This window comes from Carassius carassius, chromosome 7 (genome assembly GCF_963082965.1).
Source record: "Carassius carassius chromosome 7, fCarCar2.1, whole genome shotgun sequence".
Taxonomy (NCBI): Eukaryota; Metazoa; Chordata; class Actinopteri; order Cypriniformes; family Cyprinidae; genus Carassius; species Carassius carassius.
Window position 1 is genome coordinate 16,686,199 of NC_081761.1, and position 27,751 is coordinate 16,713,949.

The following is a 27,751-nucleotide window of genomic DNA, read 5'->3' on the forward strand; positions in this document are numbered from 1 at the left end:
ATCCATTGTCCAAAGAAACTGTTATAGCTTATTTGGTAAACCATAACACATGATCTTTTTTTACCTTTTCTAATGCATCCATGGGTAAGTGTAGAATGGCTTATTCCTTATTTAACATTCTTCTTTTATTATGCCAAAAAGAACTGACTGGACAATGCCACCACTCCAGTTGACATCTCTATCATTCTACTGAGTTTAAATGATAATATTACATTTTATGTATAGATTAAATAAAACAAATATGTTAAATGAGCAATATAAACAAACAGTTTTACAAGCAAACACACATAGATGCTGCTTAACATATTCAAAGTATTTGCAACACAAAATCACTTTTTCAATGACCTATGTGAAATGTTGAAGCTCAGATTTGTGCTTTCTTTCTTTCTTTTTAGTACACTGAAATGGAAAAAAGAATTAAATATAAAATTAAATCAGCTACACTGAACTTACTGTACTGACATAATCTCTTATGAATTTAAATTAGAATTCAAAAGAGAATATCTCTATTGAATAAAGAGAGAATAGCTCTCTTTCATCTCCAATCTTAAAATCCATTTCTTTTACTGATGTACTGTAATGTTCTACTTAATAAATAAATATTTATGTTTTCTTTCTTTTATTCTAATTATTTTATTTTAAGATTTTATTACTCATGTACCTATTTTAAAATGTTGAGCCAAAAGCATTTTGTTTGTCATAAAAATTATGACTACATTACATTAACGTGGCAACAAACAACAGTAAAGTTTGAAGAAAATGTATGAGCTTGCATTGAGATATAATACTTTGTTTCTATACAACTGGAATATAACAAAATATCTAGAAACTATTTCTAATCTAGTGTTTTTAGTAATCTTCTCTCATTTACACCACCAAATATTTAGACATAGGAATGCTCTGCTTGTACTTGGACACCTCTGAAACTCATTAAATATGAATGATAGACTCTTGATATTTCAGTCTTGATACATATAACTGTCTATGCAAAATCTATTCAAAATGAAAAATGATAGTGATAACATGTCTGTACACATGATATTTATGCTGTTATTTGTTTTTATTATAGTGTAGTATTGCAGCTAGTGTTGTTGTTTTTTTTTTGTTTTTTTGAGAAGTTCAGTTTTGTTGTGATGTCTGAGACTTATGACTCTGTGAGGATATCTGACTGGTGTTCAATGCTAAGGGGCAATCCTCTATCCAGAGCCTCTGTGGCCAGGGTCAGGAAGATGAATGTAGAACTTGTTGCCGCAGTGTTGCAGTATATTACTGTAAATGCTGGACCATTGCCATGGCTACCGCATGAAGATGATGGGCTGTAGGCAGCTACAGCAATTCCATATTCATACTAAAAATGCTGCATTTCTAACAGTATAAAATAAAATTCACAACAAAACATTGAAGGGGTTTCTGAAGAATTTGCATGGTTCTCACAAGCACTTGAATATTTACACTAAAGAATATGATGCTCTGGAGTTTACCAGTGTAAATACTATAGCAAGTAGCTATACATTATTGAATTGCTATGCAGCTGTTCTTCATGGAAAACAATAACTATTTGTGGTATTGTTATTTTTATGCATTATGTTTTAAAACGAATAGTTAAAATACAGTGACATAACCATCAGAAAATATTAACACAAAGATTTGGGTGTCTAGCTAGGCTATATGAGCTCATTTGTCATTAAAAAGCGCAGTAAGACTGCTGAATGTCACTTCCTTTGCGTATAGCCTTTGAAAAACTGTTTTGAAACAGAATCCATTGTAACCGTATCTGCATAACGTAACATGATAAACAAAAGCAAAAATGCGCTCAGCATGCCGTTACACCTGTTTCTGCGCATGCGCATCAGGTGACCTGCTCTATGCCGCATTTTTGGGCATTAGAGCGCGCCTATGATGCCCAAAAATGCTATCCATGTAGGCAGCTAGCTAGGTTTTGAGACATAATCATTCATAAACAAGAATATCTTACCTACACGTGTCCAGTATATTGGTACTGAAATCCTTCGTTTAGAAGCGTGTTTATCCACGTCTGTACATAAGGAGCTGAGTTCATTATGCACGTCCAGCTCAAGTTACTTGCTGTTGGAATCCTTCATTGCTCAGCGTGACATAAAGCGCAGTGAATCCAAATGGTCAAAGATCCTCTTACAGGCCTAAACATAATAGCACCATAGCGCTGTGTCCATGTTCATAAATTCCTGCTCCGCCACACTCGGCATGAGGGTTTATCCGTTCAGGTCCTGAGCTGGAGATTATTCTGATGGATGTGGAGTTAGACGCGCTGACTCCGCCCCTTATATACCGCTACTGTAGCGGCGCTACACTATATACTGTCATCCCGCAGAAATAACCCGCGTGTGCGGACGAGACCCAGCAAAACAACCGATGTGATATTTACATTGTTGCACAGTGCTGGGCTGGCCATTGTACTGCTTGACGTGTCACAGATTAAGAAAAAAATAATAATGTTTAGCATTATGTCATAACATTGTTATTATATTACAATTACTAAAATTTGGTGCGACAGATGAGACTCGATAGGCTACTCCAAGACTTAAAACAGTATAATTTATGCAACAATAAACCAATTCTACACGAAAGTGGGGCAAAATAGCCTAGCTTAAAACCATGTGACACAAAAGTGATGAAATATGTTGTTTTGTTTGAGCAAACTGCAAACTGAAATTGTATATATATATATATATTTTTTTTTTTTTTTTTTTGTGACCCTGGACCACAAAAACACTCTTAGGGTCAAAAAAAATGCTTCATCTAAAAGCTGAATAAATAAGATTTCCATTGCAGGTTTCTTTTTTTTTTTCTTTTTTTTGGATAGGGCAATATTTGGCAGAGGTAATAATTTAAAATATTGTATCTGAGGGTGTAAAAAAAAATCTAAATTGAGAAAATTGGCTTTAAAGTGTAAAAATGAAGTTATGTAATGAAGTGCATATTACTGATCAAAAATTAAGTTTTGATATATTTACTGTAGGAAATTTACAAAACATCTTCATGGAACACAGTCTTTAATGTAATGATTTTTGGCATAAAAGAAAAATCTATAATTTATCCCCATACAATGTTTTGCTGGCTAAAAATAACTAAAAATATTCCTGTGCGACTTAAGACTTTTGTTTTGCATCATGATGGCCAAATAAACATTTACAGATTTGAGTGAAAGTAACTACAATCACATCCTTGAAAATAAATTCAGTATACTTTATGAATGTATGTTTTTGTTTGTTTGTTTGCTTGTTTCATTTTCTGAAAGACAGCACAGTATGCTTAATATACTGCCATGTGAACCTGTATGATGTATATTTCTGACTATAATTAACATTTGCTGCTCATTGCTGTGTGAATATTAAGGTGGAACCAGGCTGCAGGCATAAACTGCCTGAACAAACCACAAGAACATTTCATCAGCTTTAAAACAGTGTATCGGTCACTGTAATTAGTGTTAGTGCACTAATAGCAAATACCAGAACTGAAGTTTACAGATGGAGCTATTATTTAAAAGGTACTTAGTTTTTCAAAGCAACAGAATAATGCATAAATTTGCAAGCAATGAGTAATATTAATTAACTACTGTATATATTTAGTATAATGCTAAAGATGGGGTTAGGGTTTGGTTTATGATTAGTTACATATAATTGTGCATAATTTACTGTTGTTACGATTGTAAGTAATGATAACGTGTAATTACATCACCTTAAAATAAATAAATATTAGTTTTGTTTGTTGTTTAGAGTGGTTATAGTGTAGGTAGTTAATGCTATTTATTATTTAATTGCCTTTAAGTATTCTAATGTAGAATAACTAATGTTTTTCCGTGCACATTTATTGTAGCACTCGAAGGAAGCATTTGCTGACTGTCTGGAAGTCTTTGTGTTTACTGTAACTGTAGCACAGTGTCAAATTCAAGGCTACTTATGACCCCTGTAAATATAGACAGTGTCAGAGGATATGTCTGTGTATATGCCTCAGGGTAACCTAGACAGATTCTTCCAGAGACTGTTCTGGATGATGATGATTTACTATGCAGATATATAGTGAAAACCCCATTTAGAACATTATTAGCATTATTGGCCGTATAAGAAAATGATACAAATTTAATAAATCACCAATGGCAGAAATTTGAAATAAATATGCATTTTATGTGGACAATTTGTGTACACTATATTTTAAAGCTACAAGCAAAGGTTCTAACACTGTGAATAAGGATAAACATTAGCCAAAAGACAGAAATACATTTCACAAAACAAATTTTCAGAAATATATATTAATAATATTTTTTCTTTTCTTTTTTTTTTTTTTTACAGTGCAAACAAGATTTCAGGCATTCAGCACATTATACCATATTTACATCACTGTTTCCAACATTGATCTATGTCTGATCAATTTCTGATTTCAGATGTAAAAGGATTTATTTTATTGTTATACTACAAAGCTTGGTGAGATTTCATAGAATCTAGAGTGTGGAAAAATTTCACCACAAAAAAGTAACCTAAAATTTATTTGATATTGTACTAAATATATGACATAAATGTGAATGCAGTCTTAGAAAACTGATAATGTTTCACAGTATAATCATGCATGATGTTAGTGAAAATCACTGTAACATAGTCGGTGTATCAATAAATGTACTTATTGCACAATGTATATTCTTATACTTTTATATGCGTATTGTTTTGCAAATTGTACAAGGAGTCTTCATCAATAAATAAAAATACATTTCTGTGTTTTGATGGTAGTCCACACTGTATTGTTCAGAGTTTGTGGTTACCTAGAATTGTAATGATAGGTGATATAACTAAACACATCATAACATATGTGGTATAATGTGCTATGTGGATTTAAACTCAACATTGTTGTTTAATTCTGAGGATTGTAAATGCTGCCTCGCATGTTTTGTTAAATAATCTTCAGTTCTGAGGCATCCCTTACAAAAATGATATGTGGAAATTGCAGTACCAAGAACAGCAGTTCAAAATTCACTTCAAAGAATACAAAGAATATTAACACACAAACTAGACTTCTACACACACCCTATACCTCAATCAGGCTCATTGGGATTGGGTAACAAGAAGGGCTTGAATCTGTGTTACAGATCGTCAGACTCAGGGATCTCAAAAGGCTCCAGAGAGACAGTGGGTAAAATGAGAGGCGTGCCATCGGAGATCCACCCCTGGGCAGTCCTGTTGAAAGTGGGTCGCTTGGCTGTAGGATCCTGGAGCTCGGGGTACCGAGGAGCATTCAAATCCACCTCTGGAAGCTTAAAGGTGATCCCTCGTGGGGCTTTTTCGAAACCCCCAAATGGTGTAGCCACCCTAAGAAACAGAGATTTAATTATTGACACATCTAAATTGGTTTCTGTTCTACTGCTGGAACTTTGGACAGTTTCTTTAAATGCCCACTGTATATATATATATATATATATATATATATATATATATATATATATATATATATATATATATATATATATATATATATATATATATTATCAGTATGTCATAAAATAGTATGATGTTAACTCTCATTATACTATTTTAATGATAGATAAATTTAAAATAAACCAACATAACCTGTATTATTTTGTTATTATTTTGTTGTTGTTGTTTTGTGATGAAATACAGCATACACTAAAATAATTTTAAATCAATTTCATTTTTAATCAATGCCAATTTAAGGGATCACGGTTCCTTATGAATTAATACATTTTCCACATATGAATAATTAGTTACATGGATATTGAGACTGCACCTCCTGTTTATCTCCTCATGATGGTGCTGTGTTGTGCAGATACATTATTGCAGGACTAAATAGATCCACTTTGTGCAATATATCAGCAGTGCACTAAATGCATAAAAAAATGATAAATATGATAAGTTAAAAAGAAACCAGCATAACCTATTGTTTCTCAAATTAAAATTAAACTAAATATAACATTTTTGTTGAAAGCAGTATTCACATTCATGTTGCATGATTTGGCGTTAAGAAAAAAAAATGCAATACCTATTAAAGCTTTTGTAGTCAGGCAGCTCAGTTTTAGGCTCAGGCACTGGCATGTGAACTTTTATTGTGTCGGCCAGCGTGGGGTCATTGATGATGGCCTCTTCCCAGGGGGAGTGGTAGGATTTTGGCATGGCTGTGGCATTAAACCTCTCTGGAGGAATGTTTGTCAGTGGACCTCCATATCCTGCGAAAACAACAGTTTGCTGCATATGTTTCATGTTATAGTTTGATGATCTGGAGTTCCTGACATAGTGAAGCCTCTGTAAAGAGAAAATTATGTAGAACACACCATATAAACTAACAGGCACTGACCTAAATTAAGATGAAAGGAGTAGAACTACACCAAATCAGACATATTAAAACTGAACTGTAACAAAATGAACTGCACCACGATAAACCTAAAAAACCTAATTAAAAATCCAGTTTTGTCTTGGATTTAGTAGTGCAATATTTTTTTTTACAAAGTAAAAGCAGAATGTATTTATTGAACATTTACAGAGTGAAACCGACACACATACACTTTTTAACCTGTCAAAAGTCACTCAGGGTGATTCACTTAGCTAGAAATAGAAGGTGAGTTGGGGGTGGCATGTGCTGTCACTATCATATTCTCTCTTCAGTCTCTCTGATTCCATTGCACTTACTCTTTCACAGATGATTACAAGGCTTTGAAAGCATCTTACAAGCTCAGGGTGGATAACAAGAGTAAAGCATGAGTAGTGCAGTCCTCCTGACTCTGCCATTAGACGTATTAATAATTCATATAAACCATATGAGATAAAATTTGAGATAAAATTAGTTCTAGAACACAATTCTTGTTTCTTTGCTTTTATGTTTTATTCAATGTGTTACTTGTAAAATTAATTATTTTTAAAAATTGAATAGCAATTTCTTAGTGAAAATAGTTTCAAAGCCATTTTTTGTGCATTACAAACATTGTTGATTTTGACATACCTGGTGCAATGTCCTGAGGGTTTGCTGGTGTTTTTGATGCAACTCCTTTATTTGCTGAGTTTTCTGCATTGTCTTGATTTTCATTCTAAAATGAAATGTCAGTTTCAACTTGGACATATAGTACCTCGTTGTGCATGTGTAGCAAGACAGAAAAAAAAACACTTTACAAACAATTTTATAAATAATTTCAGATTGTGGCCTGAAAGTGACTTTGTTCCACTGTTAAAAGGGTGCCGTAAAAGCACAGTATATTATTGACAGCAGCTTCTCCAATAAGGCAGAGAGGAGTTGGGTAAATTGAGCCACATTTGACACAGATTAATCTCTGTGCACATAATGCTTGATTCTCCCAAAGTGCACTTTTGTGTTGAAAGTAGTCTGTTCTATTACTAAAATCTTAAACAAAAAGTTCAATGGAGGATTTTCATTCTTCATGTCAACACCATTATTTCCAGACAAAATGGCTAGAGATGTCAGAGCCTTGACTTCAACAAAATCATCATATCAAGAGTACTTTCACTACCATTGTGCCACAGCTCAGCCATTCTATTCTTTCACAATTTTATCATTTACTATTTATTACAATTATTAACTTCAAAATAATTCACTTCACCATATCCTTGATCTTGGACTGTTGTTTTAGTAGTACCAGATTACTATATTTGTTTTATTTAAGAGATGCAGTGGTTTCTTGTACCTTCATTTCATAATGTATACATTTACAGTTACATATAGTTACAGTGTACATTATAAATCCTTTGACTGAAACACATTAACAAGCTGTCACTTATGTATAAATGCATTTTGGTACACAGTAGTGAGAACGAGCACACACACACACACACACACACACACACACAAACACTTGAACAGTGATAAATGAAGTAGGTTGTCAGGGAGCATTTCAGTGCTGACCCTAAAGAAGGAACATTGGGAAGGACACGGGCACATGGCATTTGCTATCTTCCATGTGTGGCTGCCATTCATTTAGCTGAGCACATGCTTGCTTTACAAAGTAACCACACATATAGTAGTTTAAGAAGCGAAGCACAATTATATAACAGAACAGTTTAGTCTTTCTATGCTCAGTGTCAATGATTAAGTGACAAAATCAACATCAAATTAGATATCTGAGCTCACATCTGTAGTAGGTTAGAAATTATTGGTATTATTAGTGCCTCAATATGTACTACGTTGATTTACATCTTTTGATCTGCAGTATAATGATTGTTATGCACAATATAAGCAAATAGACTTTGTTATGCATGTAGGTTCAAGCCAGTGTAGATGCTACTTACATTAAACATGGCATTGGCTTCATTCTGAATGCTTTCAAACGTGTATTTGTCTGATCTCCGCTGTCGCATCTTAAAAAGACGTGACCCTCGGTTTGACAAGAGAGACAGTTCCTCCAGCATGATGTCTTTTGGAGTGGAAAGTTTCTTTCCCAGGTCCATAGTAAAACCTGTATTAATATCACACAATTGTTTTATTTTTTATTACAATACAGTTCAGCAGAGCCCTTTTCAAAAACCTCTGATAACGCCTTATTCTAATAATTTACATGCCTCATGAAAATTTAGATAGACAAAAATTAATGTTCATAAAGACATTACTACAATATATCATGTAATAATGTCTGTTAATGACTTAATAGTGACTGATATGAAAGTTATTATGAAGTGAACTTTTAGATGCTTCATATGATTCATATTTGAATACATATTGTATGTAGGTGTGATGGGTGTCCTTTATTCAAACAACATATCATGATATAAAGAAACCAAAAATACAAAAGGTTATGGATATCTGTGTTAGATACATATTCTATGGAAGGTCACATGAAAAATCATTCAACCTTATTAGAAACTGACAAATTCATTATTAAAAGGTTAGATATGATGGTTAGGAAAGTGTTATTAAAGGGAAATTATATAAGGTGCATGTCATATGCTATTGCTGCAGGAGCTTTTCAGCCATGCTGATGATGCTATTTTGAACATCTCCAAGATAATTCTTAAAATAACTTGATATTTAAAATAGAAATCATTCCTGATCTTTAATGTTTAATGTTGATGTTTCAATATAAAATGTTTACTGTTAATTGAATTTGAACTTAATCTAAAAAGATATTACTAAAGGACTGTGAAAGGGATTTTTATTTTTATTTTTTAAACAGAAGAAGCTCTCTTGTTCTCCATGATCTTTATTCTGCTCTGATTTGAGCTCCAGCACAGCTGTCCTACCCCATCCTCCCAACTTTAGCCTCTGCAGAAATAGCCTGTGACAATGACAGAGTGAATCCACTGCTACAGGCAGCAGAACATTCACACAAGATTATTTATGGCTAGAATGAGGCTGTGGCCCTGAACCACATTTTAAATGTTGGCGTTTCTCTCTGTGATTGGCAGCTACGTTCAGTGCTGTGCTCTGTAATCATTCAGTGCTGATCTGAGAGCAGGTTTTGATAGAAGGTTATACCGTTGGCACCACCATGGACCTCATGGCAAAGGGCAGCTGCCTGCTTCTTCCTCTCACGCACTGAGAGAGTGCTGAACTGTGACATGTTGGTTTAAAAGAGAATCCCAGTAGTGCTGCAATACATAAAGGACACAGATACTTGTAGTAGAACTATCTAAAGTCAGTTTATAGGATAATGTGATGAAAAGTCCCAAGAGAACCTGTCTGGAAAGAAAAAGTTTATACAATAAGGATATAGCTTTTTTAATTAGATGGCTTTGTATATTATTATAACTACAGTATTCTATGTTTTTATTACATATATTCACACAATGTGTTGTCATTGTGAATTTACCTGAAATAAAAGTTAATCTCATTAAATCTGCAGAGTATTTTTTTCTCTTCTAAAGTAGGACTTCTGTGTTAAAATGTTGAGGAATGCTACTGAGTTTCTGTATTAGTTACTGAAGAAAATCTAGTTGTGTTAAATGCCATATTTAGGCTTTCTAAACCACTGAAAATACCCTTCCATAACTGTCCTTAAAGTGTAAAGGGAAAACTTACCTGAATACAAGCCAGCTCTGTATACAGAGCAAGTTGTCATATCTCATGATGTGATATAAATCATGGTTATGCATGAGCTGGTGATGGAACATTGTGTCCAGGGTGTATACTGGGTTACTGAGACTGATCAAAGCCAAAAGATAGTTTCTTGGCACAGTTTGCAAGGCCTTGCCATTCAATCCTTTTACTTGCTGCTCTCATCGAAAAGTTCAAAAAGATCATTCTCTAAAATTCTTTTTTTGGTAACATTGCTAGTAATGCTTGAATTGATTTGTGTAGGTAAACTATTACTTGTGAAAAAGTTTTTTTAATGGTTGCATAATATTATCAGCATCTATTTGCATACTTTATATTGCTGTGATTGCTTAAATTGCACAATTCAGAAATAAATTCCTAAACAATCATTTTCATATTTATGTCCATTTGTTAGTGCTTCTGTTTTAGTTCATTCCATTATCATGTGCATATTTATCCAATATCAGTCTTCTAAGAAAGTCTTCTAAAATACATAGTATCTATGTATTGTTACCACAGTTTAAGTGTCAGAACTGTCCACAAAACACAACCCACAACTCCCAACACTGTTATAACACGTCTGTTATCATTATGTCCACGCTGCACACAGTCTCTCAAGGAAGGCCATCTTCTTACCTGTTAGATATGCGTGTGTCTTGAGTTCGACCTGTACAAAGGAAGAGGTTACTTTAGGTAGATCGATCCGGCCTGATTTGTCTTTGTCTCGCACTCTGTTCTTGACTTGCACTGGGGTGGGGGTGTGTGCGGGTGTTAGTGGAACGCCAGCTTACATCAATAGGCTAATTTTAGCTGTGTTCAGCACTCAAACCGCTCACAATGGTATAAGTTGGCATGGAGGGGGAGGGAGGTGAACCATATGCATGAGAATAAAGTCTACAAAGTCTGTGTGTGAGTACTTTTTGTGTAAGTGTGTAAAAGGTGATGGAGGTTTTAGTCTGTGCAATTGTCAGCTTCAAAGGCTGGGATTTTCTTGATTGTCATTTATGGCTGGCCTTCCTGAAGTATAAAGATTGTGCTAATGCATTGTTACATAACACATCATCTTATATAGGAGTCAGCACTGAGATAGTTGTCTGCTCCAAGAGAAAATCAAATAGGCTAAACCTATTTTGCAGTTGTAAAAAGATCTGATAGAATCAAAATGTCTAGCAGTAAACATTGGTAAATAGAACAGTAACAGCATTTTTGGTCATTGTGCTTTAATCAAACTCTTTTAAGTGTACAGCTTGATACATGTTAGGATAGATAAGAATCAAAACTGTTTGTGGTGAGCTTGGATTACAAGAGCATTGTCAGGCTTTCTAAAACAAAAGAGTTTAAACAATGTGTATATTTTAAATGAATGACGTTGCAGATATTCATTCAGATATAAATAATATTCTGTGCTGTTTCTAGGATTAGTATTAGAAAAAGGTTATTGATTCACACATTGAATTGCAGAGTAGAAAAATAGAAACTTCAACATATAAAATAAAATATTTTGGCATGGATTACACACTGAACATTAGTTCCACAAGCAGTAATGCATTTACTATGAAATATGACGTGTGAGTCTGTCTATGATGAAGATCTGCACGTTGACAATCAAACACCTTCAATATGCCTCAATATCACCCAGAAACATAATTATGAGCATTAAAGTTGAACACACATACTATCAGACATAAAGACATAATTAAGATTAAGAACAACACAGTGAAAACATCACACTTCTATCCTTTCTGACATGATTGAAATCATCACTGACATCAATGATGATTAATAAAAAATAAAAAATAAATGTTCTGGAGACTTGACTTTAACTGCCATAGTTTTAATGGGTGAACTAAATCGCATCAGTAGTTCAGATTATTCATCATTGCATACTGACTGCATTTGTCACAACTACAAAGATGAATTGTACAAGGTTATACAAATAAAACTAATCTAATCTAACACTCCCTTGAAAAAAAAACTTGCCTTCCCTTGATTTTTTTGCTCATACATATTGTAAAAGATTTAATGTGTATGAATATAATAATGCTACATAAATAAACTATAATAAGTACTCACAAATAATCCAGTCCAGCAGTTCTCAACAAGGGGCCTCAGCAAAGAGGACTGCAAGATAATTTAAACTTCTTTAGGTTATTTAACAATATTGAATTATATTAAAGTAATACAACTTACACTGCCATTCAAAATTCAGCTTTGCATCACAGGAATAAATTATATTGAAAATTGTATTAAAATAGAAAACCATTATTTTAAATTGCGCAAATATTAAATATATTTCTAATAAAAGTATTTTTTTTTCCTGTATTTTGGATCAAGCAGAAGAGACTTCTTTAAAAAAACACTTTACAAATATACTGATCCCAAACTTTTGAACAGCACTGTATTTTAAATGCTAGAATATTAGGCTTATAAAAACAATGTATGCACCACTAAGCTTTAACCTGGACATTTCTTTTTCCTACTTGGACTACTGTGAGTTTTTTCACACCCATCCAATCCAAATTGTATTTACAGAATTCAGCATTAAAATGTCTATAAATGTAATGCTCAGTTTCTGTAAAGTTTTTGTCATTAAATTAAAAATGTTGGGTTATTTTTGGTCTCTTGGATCTTGAACGCAACTAGAGTGGAAAATTAAAGATGTTTCATGTTAAGTGTAAATTATTTCTTAAACCTTTTTTTTTTTTTACAAATAATAATAATCAGCATGAACAGACATATTTAATTACAGTTTCCAACTGACTTTATGCAATTGTGGACAGTTTGTGTGAAGTGTGAAATTTCTGGGTAGAGAACTACCCCTGTTGTACCTGTTGCTGGTCACCAGAGGCTGTGCAGGACGGAAAGGCGGCCCATATATTGGTTCTTTTGGCACTGAAGGAAAGCTGTTGGTGGGGGATGTAATAGCTATTAAAGGCTCCATCTCCTGTGAGCCACCAACAGAGTCATAGAAAACTCTTTGCTTCCATTCTGCTGGTGTTTCTGGTAATGATTTTCTATGAATAGCAGAAAATTTGGACTCATCAGGACCAAAGGACCTTTGAGAAACTGTCTCCACAGAGGAGAGTGTTTTTTTGGGCTGTTCCACCCATGAATATTGCCTGTTCAGTGATTGACGTGTTGAATGGACACCTGGTGTGGACACAGGGGAAGCAGGAGACACAGAGGACAGTCTCTGGGGGAAAGACAAGGAACGGCTCCTGCTGAATCTCTAGAGAAAGAAAGATAGACATTCACAGTTTTTCAGTACTAAATAAAAAGTTTGAAAATAATCACAAATTCTTTTGTAACACAAACTGTCACTTCTGTATTTCTTACAGTACTTTTTACATCAAACAAATAAATGAAAACATGCATTTTGACTGCCCTCTCCTGGACTATGTCTGTAAATGCTATTCAGAGACATCGCTAATTTTGGTTCATGGGAGGTCAGTGTTGGTTGGCACCAGATTAATTCTGGGTTATAATTAGATACTGTCAAAATATTTTTCAGAGTGGTTGCACTCTTCATGCTTACTGATTCTATGAAGACATGAAGTTAGAGACTTATATATATAACATCCTCCTGAAAGTTACTAAATAAACCTTGAAAAACGGCCATTTTTTTAAACAGGTAAGTGTGTTGAAACAAACCTTTTAAATACAAGTAATTTCCTGACAATTAAAAGTGTTATTTAGCCCACTGAATTATACTCGGACTTAATGCTGACAACAATGGGAGAGAACTGCCAGGAGACTTATTTCATTGCACAAAAGAGGACTATGATAATAGAGGAATACCAAATCATTGTTTTATGTGTGAAAATATAGCAGAGGTAACACCAACATTCAAAAACTATGGACTTGTGACAAGGCCCCTGAATTAATCAGGTCTTCACTTTAGGTTTTTGGATCATTTAGTGATGAGTGTCTTTTGCTTAAAAAAAAAAAAAGAGCAAGCGAAATACCATGCAAGTGTCTCAGAGCCAGCAAAAGCTATGAAAAGAGTGACTTTTTATATTCACATAGTAAGATGCAGCCTGCAAAAGTGACATGCATGCTTGTTGTCACCACAGGACTACTGTACCCAAAGCACAATAAACTCACTTAACCTTTTCCAAGGTCCATATTTACAAAATATACACTTCTGGGAATTCATACTCTGGTCTCAAGAGAGGTGTTGCTAAAGGGGGCATAAAGTGAGAAGTGTCTGGATTTCAGTGATAGAAAACAATCTTATATATGGATGAAAGAGTGCTGAAGGAGTTGTGCTTTATCAGTGCTGTCATGAATTCACACACCACTGTGTGATGTAATACAAAAACTGAGCAACACTTCCCATTAAAGACCATAGCATTTAAGGAGGTCAGCCTCCAGGAGTTAAACAGGACAGAAGTGGCAATTCATCATGAACTTGTATGCTCAGTGTCAAGAAGGACTGAGTTTACATAATTTTGTATTAAAAATTTACACAATTTTTTACTGCAAAAGTTTATATTCTATAAGTTTGGGAAGGTGGGAAACTTCATAAAAAAAAAAATAAATGAGAAAGCTAATTTCAAAAATGACAATGCTCATAGATAAAATTCATTTTGCTTAAGTGTTGTCATTAAAATATATATATATATATTTGTCTGTTTGGTGTTGAGTTGGGGATGAGGTTATTTCAGCGCTTACTTCTGGTTGGAGGCACCTGACTAATTAAAAGAAGTGTAAGACCAGTAAGATCAGATGGCTAAGCAGAAGTGGTGTCTTAATAAGGTTTGTGTGTTTCAAACATGGTGGAGCAAGAGCTATTTTTAAAATGAGCTATATGCAGAGTTAAGAAAACCACAGTCCACTGCAAGCTACCCATAGAATATCAACAGTCTGTGAAGAACAAAATTAATTTGAAAGAATACAAACCTGTTAAGACTGTTAAAAATGATTGTATACCAATGGAAAACCTTATAATTTAAGTTTATTTAAACATTTTTGTGTTAATAGTATGTAATATTTGTTGACCCAGTATAGTACAAGGTGTTTTGTTATTACACTGAAGGAAAATACTGTGCTTTTTCAATTTATGAACTGATCTTTGTGGGACTTTACCAGATAGAAAGCAGAGTAACATGAGGGAAATACCAGAAAGAGAACTCATGGAACAATTGGCAAGCAATTAGAGAGCACAGAAAGTATTGGAAAGCAAAAAGAGAGCACAGAGAGCATTAAGTGAAACAAAGCTGATTGAAATATTTATTAAACAGAAGAAGCAGGATGTGCAATAGTTTTGAAATGACAAGAGGAAATAACAACAGAAGTAACAGTTCACAATGATATTTGAATTAGTACATATAAATATGCTAAGAGTACAAATAAACACAGTATTCTGAATGATATTATTAGATTGACTTCAACTGCCCCCAAAAAACTCCTAACGACACCAACAACTGATTTCTGATTTGGAGGTTTGACAAAATTGCAAAGCAGGCTAAATCCAAGGGGAGATCTAGTATATTGACCTGAAACATTGCATTTAATGCTTTTAACACTGATTATTTCATTTGTGCTTTGCCTGGCCAGACAACATGGCTGACAAATAAGTTTATATTCCTTGTTAGCATCCAGCAACACTTGGCATAATGTGGTAAATGTGTTGTGTTGCTATACACAAGACAAAGAGAAAATGTTTAACAGTTTGTCCTCTAAAAAATAAATAAAATAAAATAAACTTAACTGTCATTAATGTGGAAACATATCACAATAAAACTGAAACTAATAAAAAAAAATCTATCTAATCTATACATGATCTAAATAGTACAACTGTTATATAATGTATGAAATTCTTATCTTGTGCATTGATCTAGAAAGAGTCATTTAAAGGGTTATACCTTCAGAAAACAACTTGCTTGTAAAACTGCAAAAACAGCACTTTTTGAATCTGCCAAAACATGTTGTTTTAAATATATGCTATAAAAAAAAAGAAACTCAATTAATGTTGCAAAATTACTGGTTTCCATTTCTTGCCTCCAGTGTTTGACATTTTGGCTGAAAACTTTGGTCTTGGAGCCAATGGTAATGCACACCGTGAGGCATATTCATTATTTACGGGTAAAGAAGACCCTACACAGACATTGCCCCCAGAGATACCAGGAGGCAGGGAGGAGTTTGAGATGCCTTTGTTTCTAGGGCCATAATGCATGGCTAGTTTTTTCCCATGTAACTGTTGTGGAAAAACGGTGGCTTCATTTGATGTAAACTGGTGAACAAAGGGGTATGGAACACTTACCTCTCCAGTGGCTTTAGATGGAATTTGCTTAACTGACTGCAAACTATTTGGGGAGGGGGAGAATGCTGTAGAGGGCTCATAAGCAAGGGACTGGAAACTGGTAGGAGTTTGAGCAGAGGTTTGCTTAGACTCTGTAGGGGGAACTGCTTCCTTGGCCTCTGGAGTGGAGTTGTAGGTGAAAAGTGAGGAATTTAACTGATAAGGCTGATGTTTCATAACATCCAGAACATTTAGATGTTTGGGTGATGGATTCTTCTTCTCCTTGTTTGCTTTAGACTTTATCTTTGGGCTAGTTGCAGGAGGGGGTTGTTTAACTGCTGCAAGGGGATAAAAAGGAGACAAAATAGGATTGTAGGAGACTGGAGGTGGGGCACGGACATTAGAAGAGTATTTCCAGGTGCTTGGCATTGAAAGTGTTGGCGATGAGGATGTTGCTTTGTTGGCTCTCACAGTCTCATTGTCCACCACAAATTTTTCCATACGGGACTGTCTTCGGGCAAACAGTTCAGCTCCTTTTCCTTTAAGGTTCAGTCCCTCAGAAGCACTTGCATCTGATGAGAACCCTTTAGGAGAAGATGATGGAGCCTTAGATCCCTGAAAATATGTGCTCATGTGTTGCGGTGGGCAGGAAGCAACAGAGTTACCATCACTTGATCTAATCCATGATGTTTTAGCCTGGGAAGAACCAGCACGGATTAAATCTGGTGCACATTTTGCCTGATGTGGTTCTGGAATCCAGGCTGGTTGATTCAGATCTGGTGTTTGGGATGGAACCCAAGCAGGTGATGCCTCCTGTGGTATTGGTTGAGATGACAATGGGGGCCAGGCTTTTCCAGCAGGCTGCTTTGGTGGGCTTTGTTGGGGTACTGCCTGCACTTGGGTGTTCCCCATAGCTGGAACTGAGCTTGATGCTGCAAGGGGATTCTGAGACATGCCACGACCCTCTGCAGACCAAAGAGGGTGGGCTGGGTTGATGGTAGGTTTGGGTAGGACAGGTGGAGGGTTTTTCTGTTTGATTGTTGGAGCTTGCATGAAATTGCATGCTTCTGCACCCAGACTGAGAAAGTCTTCTTCTGGAACTGACTCTGTTACAGACTTCTGATCACCTTTTGTCTGAAGCAGAGGCTTCTCTTTTGAGTCTGTCTTGTTTGCTCCTCTCCTTTTATTTTCTGGCAGGATCCCTGTTTTAATTGCAGGTATAGCAATACGTTCATCACGTGAAGCAATGATGTCTGATGTGGGGGACCAAATCTGTGGGGCTGTGTTTACTGGAACAGGAACCTTGAATATGTTTTCAGGTTTCCTAGATGTTGGGCTTAAGACACCGCTGACTGGTGAGAAGGTTTTCTGTCCTTGATTATGACCACCCAGAAAGGGCTTAGCAGTTCTGTTGGAGACAAGGGATCTGGAAACAGCTGAACCTTGATATGGATCCAGACCATTCAAACCGTTTGCTGATTGTGGTAACATCTGTTGCTGAAATGGCTGGTCTTGATACTGTTGTTGTTGCCTTACATAGATATCTTGCGGGGCTTGGGTATTTTCTTCCCACGGAGGAGGTTTAATAGTTTCACCTTCTGGTTCAACAAATGCATCCATTGGTATGCCTTTTCGTCTCATTTCCTCTTGTTCTGCGGAAAGCTCATCCATCCTTTGACGCCTCTTGGCAAACATAAAGACTCCCTTTCCTTTTGTCTGTGGAAGATGCTCCATTGTTTCCAATTTTGACTTGGTCTGTACTTTGAAATTCTGTTGCAGCTGAAAACAGTTCTGTGGTTTTAAGTACTAAAGGAGAAGGATTTTTCTCAGAATCAGTGGCAATCTGTCCTGACTTACTTTGTGGTGTACCACCTCATTCTCGTCTTGAAATCTGTCTTTGAGAAGCTGTACGGGTAGTTAACCAGTGTGAAGCTTCTGACACTTTTTTGATGCCCTTCTTTTTGACAGCAGTAAAAAGCTAATTGTTATGTTTACATTTAGAGTGGGTTTTTTCAGCTGTCTCACTGACTGTGCCTTACTCCATCTTAGACCTGTGAAAGAAAAATTAGAACAAGGAAATATAGGAAATGGCATGAGCGTTATGAAGAATTGAATTACACAACTCAATACAGGAATTATATAAAAAAAAATTGGCCAGGTTCATACATTAACAACATGATGCAACATGGCATCATGGTGCACCTTGAATTTTGCATAGGTCATCTCATAAGCATTAACAGTATTATTACACAATTTTGATATTATAACATTTTTTTATTATTGAAGTGGCATTTAGATTTAAATTAAGTGAGCACTTTTTTTTTCTTTTATAGTTTGCAATGATAACTTTCTCTGCATATTTTAATGAACCCATCAAAACGTCATCACACAAGCCTCAGTATAATATTGTTAGCTCGGTTAGTTGAAAAACTTTAACACAAAGCTTTTACCATTCATAATTGAGTAATTTAAGATTAATTTTACTAATCTGGTCTCTTGTCAGATACATTAACATCAAACATCAAAACATTTCCAACTGCATGAGTTATAACCAAATCCAATTTTCTCAAACAACTGATCTAATGCTATTTATCTGTTTTAGAATACAGTTATTTCCTAAATTTAAGTATATTCAAATGCAGCTTTAAATAAGAAAAAAGCATGAGGGAATCCCTCATATTATTCTGAAGAAAATGAGCACAAACTTACACCAAATCCAGGCAATCTATACTCACAACAAACAAACTAAATAATAATAATAATAATTTTCTAAGGCTTACACTTTGGTTTTTCCAGCCTAGTCCAAAGTGAACAAACATTGTGAGAGGTCATAAAACCCCTTGGCTAAAGTTTGTATCTGTGCAAACTGTGTCAACTGTGACTCTGAAAGAGAGAGAGACAGAGAGAGATGGTGTCCACTATTTAACGGAGTCAGGTCTCATCACCAGGGGATCTTATGACAAATCTCTACTGACACATGCTGGTGTCTGTCAAACCCGTGGCCTGTGGAATACTGCAGGGGCACACTTTTATTTCATTATCTCTGAAATGCTGGTTTAGCATATGGATTGCCTTATCCATCCCAAACCATTACTGATACTGACAAATGATTAGCAATTTTTACACTTTTACATGTAGATTCCATTATTTATAATTACACATTAAACCAACAATTCAGACCTAGTAAAACTTAACAATCTTAGATGGTTTAATCTGTAAGGACATTTGTGCAAGTTTATAGCGGAACACCATATTTAGAGAATGTATTGCCTAGTAGAGCAACAAAAAAAAACCCTATTTCAGAATTGGTTGGTTATTTCTGTCCAGGCACTCTAACTGTCAAGACATGCTCATGCAAGCAAGTACCTTAACCAGCCAAATGATGCAATCTTAAAATAAAATGTGTCTTATAATGTATACATTTTATTTTATAATTTATATTACTTTAATTCACCGTTTTAGGTATTTAAGATCAAGTATATAAGGTGTTAAATATTTAATGTATTATAAATTAAATTTCTTTTACTAGATAACATTAGATAACAGTAGAATACTGACCATCATTGAAGAGGTAACAAAAAAAGAAAGACAAAAGAGACAGATATAGATAGCCACTGGAGGACAGATTTGGAGAAGGTTTTTGTCTTACGTGCCTGTCTTGCTTGTTGTCTGCTGAGTCTGATCAGTTCCGTCAAGGAGGAAGTGCCCCACCACTCTGCCTGCTCAGTACCCCGGACTTAAATTCCACTTGACATACAGAAGGTCCCACACCTCTCTCTCCTCCTTCTCCTCCGTCTCCTCCTCTTCTTCTGCCTTTTTTCACTTCTTTAGTTTCTAAGGAATTAAAACGTTCCTGCTTCAGGCTCTTGCTGGGCTCTAGTGAGAACCTGTACTACAAGAGCTGTAGTCCACTGAACCCTTTTGTCTTGTTCAGATAAAGGGAGACAGGTACTTTAAGGAAGGTCAGAATCAGAATCAGAATCAGAATCAGAATGAGCTTTATTGCCAGGTATGTTCACACATACGAGGAATTTGTTTTCGTGACAGAGCTCCGCAGTGCAACATAACAGCGACAGAACAAAAAACACAATAAGGAATAAAAAATACAAAAAAATACAAATAGGTGGGTAAGGATTGACAATATACAAATTGACAATGTATGGCAGGTATATTAAAAAGAGCATTTATGTATGTACATGTATATTATGTGGAAAAATTGTAACTGTACGCTAAGTATGTGTGTTTGGATAAATAAGTGTATGTGTATATAAATATAAATATAAGTAGTATAGTGTGTTCCATGTATGTACATGTATATTATGTGCAAAAGATTTACGTGTACGCTAAGTATGTGTGTTGGATAAAAAGTGTAGTGTATATAAATATAAATAGTGTAGTGTGTCCCACAGTTATTATCAGCTGTTCATAAGATGGATTGCCTGAGGGAAGAAACTGTTCCTGTGTCTGGTCGTTCTGGTGCTCAGTGCTCTGTAGCGTCGACCAGATGGCAACAGTTCAAAGAGGGAGTGTGCTGGATGTGAGGGGTCGAGAGTGATTTTAACAGCCCTTTTGCTCACTCTGGATAAGTACAGTTCTTGAATAGATGGGAGGGTTGTACCGATAATTCGCTCAGCAGTCCGGACTACCCTCTGTAGTCTTCTGAGGTCCGATTTAGAAGCTGAGCTGAACCAGACAGTTACTGAAGTGCAGAGGATGGATTCGATGATGGTGGAGTAGAACTGTTTCAGCAGATCCTGTGGCAGGTTAAACTTCCTCAGCTGGCGAAGGAAGTACAACCTCTGCTGGGCCTTTTTCACAATGGAGTCAATGTGAATGTCCCACTTCAGGTCCTGAGAGATAGTGGTGCCCAGGAACCTGAATGACTCCACTGCAGTCACAGTGCTGTTCATGATGGTGAGTGGGGGGAGTGCAGGGGGGTTTCTCCTGAAGTCCACGATCATCTCCACTGTTTTGAGCGTGTTAAGCTCCAGGTTGTTGAGACTGCACCAGACAGCCAGCTCTTTAACCTCCTGTCTGTAAGCAGACTCGTCACCGTCCTGAATGAGGCCGATGAGTGTGGTGTCATCTGCAAACTTCAGGAGCTTGACAGAGGGGTCCTTAGATGTGCAGTCATTAGTGTACAGGGAGAAGAGCAGTGGGGAGAGAACACAGCCCTGGGGAGCTCCGGTGCTGATTGTACGGGTGCTGGATGTGTATTTTCCCAGCCTCACTAGCTGCTGCCTGTCTGTCAGGAAGCTGTTGATCCACTGACAGACGGAGGTGGGCACGGAGAGCTGAGTTAGTTTGGGCAGGAGGAGGTTTGGGATGATCGTGTTGAAGGCAGAGCTGAAGTCCACAAACAGGATCCTCACATAGGTCCCCGGTCTGTCTAGGTGTTGCAGAACATAATGCAGTCCGATGTTTACTGCATCGTCCACAGACCTGTTTGCTCTGTAGGCAAACTGAAGAGGATCCAGCAAGGGTCCAGTGATGTCCTTCAGGTGGGCCAGCACCAGTTTTTCAAATGACTTCATGACTACAGACGTTAGAGCCACAGGCCTGTAGTCATTTAGTCCTGTAATTTTGGATTTCTTTGGGATGGGGATGATGGTGGAGCGTTTGAAGCATGAAGGGACTTCGCACAGCTCCAGCGATCTGTTGAAGATCTTTGTGAAGATGGGGGCCAGCTGGTCAGCACAGGATTTCAGACAGGCTGGTGTAACACAATCTGGGCCTGGTGCTTTTTTCCTTTTCTGCTTCCTGAAGACCTGGCGCACCGCATCCTCGCTGATCTGTATTGCAGGTGTGGGGGAGAGGGGGGATGCAGGAGGTGTGAATGGTGAGAGCGCTTGATTGGAGAGGTGTTCAGGGTGGGTTGCAGGAGTTGTGAGTGGTGTGAACAGTTGTTTGGAGAGGCATTCAGGGTTGGTTGCAGGAGTTGTGAATGGTGAGAGCGGTTGATTGGAGAGGTGATCAGGATGGGTTGCAGGAGCTGTTAATGGTGTGAACGGTTGTGTGGAGAGGCATTCAGGGTTGGTTGCAGGAGCTGTGAATGGTGTGAACGTTTGTTTGGAGAGGCATTCAGGGTTGGTTTCAGGAGTTGTTATTGGTGTGAACGGTTGTGTGGAGAGGTGTTCAGGGCAGGTGATGGGTGTTCTTTCAAACCTGCAGTAAAACTCGTTCAGATCGTCTGCCAGTCGTTGATTTTCCACAGTGCTGGGGGGTGGTGTCTTGTAATTGGTGATCTTCTTTAGGCTTTTCCACACTGATGCGGAGTCGTTCGAAGTGAACTGAGTCCTTATTTTTTCAGAATAATTCCTCTTTGCCACTTTGATCTCCTTTTCCAGTGTGTATTTAGCCTGTTTATACAAGACATTGTCCCCCTTCACGTAAGCATCTTCTTTGGCCTGACGGAGCTGTCTGAGTTTTGCAGTGAACCACGGTTTGTCATTGTTGTAATTTAGTTGAGTCTTGGTAGGAATACACATATCCTCACAGAAACTGATATATGATGTTACGGTCTCTGTGAGTTCGTCCAGATCGGTGGCAGCAGCTTCAAAAACACTCCAATCAGTGAGGTCAAAACAAGATTGTAAATCCTGCTCTGCTTCATTAGTCCATCTTTTTACAGTCCTTAATACAGGTTTAGCTGATTTTAGTTTCTGCCTGTAGGTCGGTATAAGATGAACCAGAAGGTGATCAGAATGTCCCAAAGCTGCTCGTGGAACAGAGTGAAATGCATCCTTTATTGTTGTGTAACAGTGATCCAATATATTACTGTCTCTTGTGGGACAAGTAACATGCTGTCTGTATTTTGGCAGTTCACGGGAGAGATTGGCTTTATTAAAGTCCCCAAGAATGATTAAAACAGAGTCTGGGTGTTGTTGTTCTGTCTCTGTGATCTGCTCAGCGAGTTTCTGTAAAGCTGAGCTCACGTGCGCTTGAGGAGGGATGTAAACACTAACCAGAATGAACGAATGAAACTCCCGCGGCGAATAGAACGGCTTGCAGTTAATGAAGAGCGTTTCGAGATTTGAGCAGCACGTCTTCTTTAACACAGTTACATCTGTACACCACCGTTCATTGATGTAAAAGCATGTCCCGCCGCCGCGCGATTTCCCCGTTGATTCTGCGTCGCGATCCGCTCTAAACAGCTGAAAGTCCGGCAGATGGAGCGCGCTGTCCGGTATGGTGTCATTCAGCCAAGTTTCCGTGAAACACAGAGCAGCAGAGTGGGAGAAATCTTTATTTGTCCTAGAGAGCAGAAGCAGTTCGTCCGTTTTGTTGGGTAGAGAGCGGAGATTTGCCAGATGGATGCTAGGCAACGGCGTTCGAAATCCGCGTTTTCTGAGTCTCACGAGCGCTCCCGCTCGCTTTCCCCGCCTGCGCGTCCTCTTGAAGCGTGTGATCAGGGCAGCCGCTCCGCCGACAAGAATGTCCAGCAAAACATCAGAATAGTCGAAAACCGGTGAAATATCGGGAGATGTGTGTTGCCGAATATCCAGCAATTCGTCCCTGGTGAAACTGATTGCAGGAATATAACTAAAGACAGGACAAACTAACAAAAACACAAAAACAACTGCAGAGCACGTCACGGAGGCAGCCATCCTGTATCGGCGCCACTTGGGTATCAAGTTTTTGTGGGAATGGGGAGTTTGCCTCTCATCCTGGAAACTCCCCAAACTCCCTGGAGAGGGTTTTAGGACTAGTGTCAAAACATACTGATAAAACCGTCCTTTAAGTGACCAGAGGTGCTTGGTGGGGCTCTTGATGCTTGATAACACTTTCTGTTTCTCTACAATGGAAGATGCAATGGGGCTGTCTGACCTTGTCCATGTGTCCGAGTTGCACTTAAGGCCATTAAAAAATAAAATAAATCCATGAACACAAATAACTTCAGTAACACTTTTAACACTATTAAGAGTTGTTCCATTATTGCTTACTGATAGTAAGGTGGTTGTTTGTCGTAGTAATGTTTAGGTATTGGGTAGGTTTAAGGGATCTAGAATATGGTCATGCAGAATAAAGCATTAATATTAGTACTTTATAAGTACTAATAAATAGCCAATATTCTAGTAATGCATATTCTAATATAGTGAATAGTGTTCCCTAATCTAAAATGTTACCATAACTTAAATTGTAGGACAGAGAACACATACAGTACACATACTGGACATACAGGGATAAAAAAAACATGGAAAAAAACAATATAAATGGCCAATGAAATCCATTTAATCACAAAATATGCTCATCTGCATGAGCCAGTCAATGGATATTTACAGAGAACAATAACTAAGATATAAAAATAATTTAAAGATTTTCTTGGCACAAAATCCTTTGCCGTCCCAGATGCTTAACCGCAAAGTAATGTTGTGCTGCAAATAAGCACAACCTGCTGTAACACAGCCCTAATATAGGCAAGTGAATCAAATGGTTTCTGGGTTATTATAAACTGATTGTGAGCCATAAAACTTGCAAGAGAAATTGACTGTCAGACTCTTCTTAGATCTCAGACTCTTTTTGCTATTGTACAGAAAACTAAACAAAAAACTATATAATTCAGCCAACACTCATGCAATATCTAGCACATTCTTCTTGATACACATCTTATTGTTAGACAACAGAAACACTAAAATATCAATCAAGTATGATTATTAAAAAAAAAAATAACAAAAAACATATTGACTTAGTGTTGTCTACAATATCGCACCTTAAATGATGCACAGATGTATTTGGTGAGTTGGTGAAGGGACAGTTGTTTAATGGAGTGAATTCATTCCTCTTCCTCAATAGGTAGTCTGCAGTACTGTCTGGAAAGCCATCAGCTCTCTGCTGTCTCTAGAAGGAATGGTATTCACTGTTTGTGTCTAAATGTTAAACTAGCATTTGTGTCCTGGAAGCCAAACACAACAGTTTGGTGGCTGTTTTCCATATTGTGTGCACTGTAGACCTCATTTTGTCCTCGTGATGGTCCTTACAAAGTCTCATTGCCATTTATGTTTCAATGTGCATATACAACATGGACAGAGATAAAAGGATATGAATCATACCTGTTTATTAGTACCCAAGTGTTTGCACCATGTGATGACATTTTACTTCATATGACCAGTGTAGTTTACTGTACAGTCCATAAAATGCATTTGCTTTTTGGTCTTTTATATTGCAATACTGGTCACAGAATGCTGCTTGTATATAGCTCCAAAATTCAGATAATTAAGCACAGCCTGCAGGAACCAGGGATGGCACATCATAAATAGTTATCATACAGTACATGTCATGTGACACAAAAAAAACATGATGTCATTCTTATCTTTGACAGACAGCTGTTTCGGCATGAATTTTATTGGGCTGACCTTTAACCTTTGGCTGACAGCACACCTGCTGATCAAGTAAATATTTCAGCTGGACAAAATGGCTTTGATATGTGATAGTCTGATATGAGTCAACACATGCATACAAATCTTATACCCGGGACAGGGCCACTGCTAATGGGATACTCTTAATTATTGAATTATTGAAATAGAGAAATAGCTTTTGTAGCACTACTATTCAAAAGTTTGGCTCATTAAGATTATTATGTTTTATTTATTTTTTTGTAAAGAAATGAAATAAATTAATACTTTTATTCAACAGAGATACATTCAGTTATCCAGAATGGTCAGTAAAGACATTTATAATGTTATAAAAGTTTTCTATTTCAGCTAAATGCAGTTCTTTTTACTTTTCTATATATATACTTTCTCATATGAGGAATACATTTCATTTTAAAATATATTCTCTAGAAAACATTTGTTCAAAATTGTAAAAAATATTTCACAATATTATTGTTTTTGCTGTATTTTGGATCAAATAAATGCAGCCTTATTTTGAGTAGAAGAGGCTTATTTAATTCAAACTCCTGAGGGCAACTGGATAGTCCAATCCAATCCTGAATTTTGACTTTTGTGCATGCAGCCAGTGGGAATGTTTATCTGTTAGCTCACTGTTAGCTAATCATTAACTACAAATTTTTTCATAACTCCCATAAAAGTGCTAAGAAACTACATACAGTTTCATATAGTAACACCATTCATAAAGTTCACACCAATGACTTGCCTATTATTAACATATAGACTCTATATATTAGTATTTATAAATTAGTATTTATAAAGCACATCTTCTGCATGAGCATATTCTACATCCCTAATCCTACACAATACCTAAACTTTACTAACTACTAATAAGCAGCAAATTAGGATTTTATTGAGGCAAAAGTCATAGTTGTTTGCTAATAGCGAGAATTTGACCTTAAAATAAAGTGTGACTGTTTTAATTATTATAAATAATGCATAATTCATAATTAATTCAAAAGTGAAGATCATAGTAACTCACTAGTAATCACTCAAGTGTTACCAAATCCTTCAGAAGGGATTACTATTTATATTACTAATTATTTGGAACAGTATTCCAAAGTGAAAAGCATAACTTCCTTGTAATGACTGAGCTTATTGTAAGCTTTTGAGGTTTTGTAAGGTTTTGGATAGTATTTCCTTCTGATAGATTCCTAGAAACACTAGGATGATGCGATCATTAATGTTCAGTGTAGGGGGGTTGGGGGGCCCTGACTTTCCCCACTGAAATACTAATGCTGAGCTAAAGAAAAAAAATTGTCTCTGACAGATTAAAAATCGGCAGCAATCAAAATGTTGAACATTTCCTTAAATCAAGGCAGCTAGCATTTATTGTTTTATTACAAGAGAATACAACACTTACAATAAACAATAGTAATATATATTAAGGGTTACATTTTGCAAATGACAACTAAAATCTTATTATTCCTCCGAGACAAGAGTTACATTTTTCAAATATCCAAAATGTCACACATAAAATTACTTTGGACTGCATTTTCATTTATATAATCAGGGGTGCACATAAGTGGTCCGCAGGTCCGCATGCGCGACCAAAATAAAAATGTACTATATAAATTTTATTTTCAACCTGAGAGCATAAATCTAGGCTATGCCATGCCGTTTTCAAAGAACAATGCAAAACTGTGACATTCACTCATCCACTGACGCTCAGCAGCGGCGCTAAACCCGGAAGCGCGTATATTTACTTGCCGGCAACCTGCCAAAATAAAAGCCTGCTGATTTTAAGTTTGAATATGATGAAAACGCTTTTATTTATTTATTTTTAGACGCTTTTATCCAAAGCGACTTAAAATTGGGGAATACATAAAGCGATTCTTCTTAAAGAGGCAAACAAAGAAAGTAGTAGTAAATATTAGCATTTCATTTTAAGTTTACTACAAAATAAATGTATTTGTATTTAATACTAGGAATGCCTTTTATTTTTAATAATATTATCACACATTTAATAATATTATTTAAAAAAAACGAGTGCAATAATATTATAACTATTATTAATTGATGTTTTATAGTTATAATTAATGGGTCATGTTATATGCAGTGTGAGGACCAAACCAAATCTCCAGGTTCTCTTATGAGAACC

General features: G+C 36.4%; 3 protein-coding genes across 5 annotated transcripts in view; all 3 read right to left on the minus strand.

The window, feature by feature from the left end:
* Window positions 1–2,358, minus strand: part of usp53b (ubiquitin specific peptidase 53b) — a 32,415-nt gene extending 30,057 nt beyond the window's left edge. Inside the window, exon 1 of one of the 2 annotated variants that reach the window (XM_059554043.1) lies at window positions 1,980–2,358. The gene's annotated coding sequence lies outside the window, so the exon portion shown is untranslated. Of the gene's footprint in view, window positions 1–1,975 lie in introns of both variants that reach the window. The other variant, XM_059554042.1, reaches the window with a different exon arrangement.
* Window positions 2,359–4,142: 1,784 nt separating this feature from the next.
* Window positions 4,143–10,813, minus strand: myoz2b (myozenin 2b). 2 transcript variants are annotated; one of them, XM_059554044.1, is made up of 6 exons: window positions 10,654–10,813; window positions 9,460–9,572; window positions 8,277–8,443; window positions 6,979–7,063; window positions 6,025–6,208; window positions 4,143–5,336 (listed from the first exon to the last, which is right to left on the minus strand). In XM_059554044.1, exons 2-6 carry the CDS (start codon window positions 9,542–9,544, stop codon window positions 5,111–5,113), a joined length of 747 nt encoding a protein of 248 aa, XP_059410027.1. In that variant the 5' UTR covers window positions 9,545–9,572; window positions 10,654–10,813; the 3' UTR covers window positions 4,143–5,110. The 2 variants fall into 2 exon arrangements, with proteins under 2 accessions (XP_059410027.1, XP_059410028.1); XM_059554045.1 differs by lacking the exon at window positions 9,460–9,572 and having other exon boundaries at window positions 10,654–10,806.
* Window positions 10,814–12,634: 1,821 nt separating this feature from the next.
* Window positions 12,635–17,932, minus strand: synpo2b (synaptopodin 2b). Its single transcript, XM_059553369.1, has 2 exons — window positions 16,283–17,932; window positions 12,635–13,246 (listed from the first exon to the last, which is right to left on the minus strand). Exons 1-2 carry the CDS (start codon window positions 17,930–17,932, stop codon window positions 12,761–12,763), a joined length of 2,136 nt encoding a protein of 711 aa, XP_059409352.1. The 3' UTR covers window positions 12,635–12,760.
* Window positions 17,933–27,751: the final 9,819 nt, after the last annotated feature.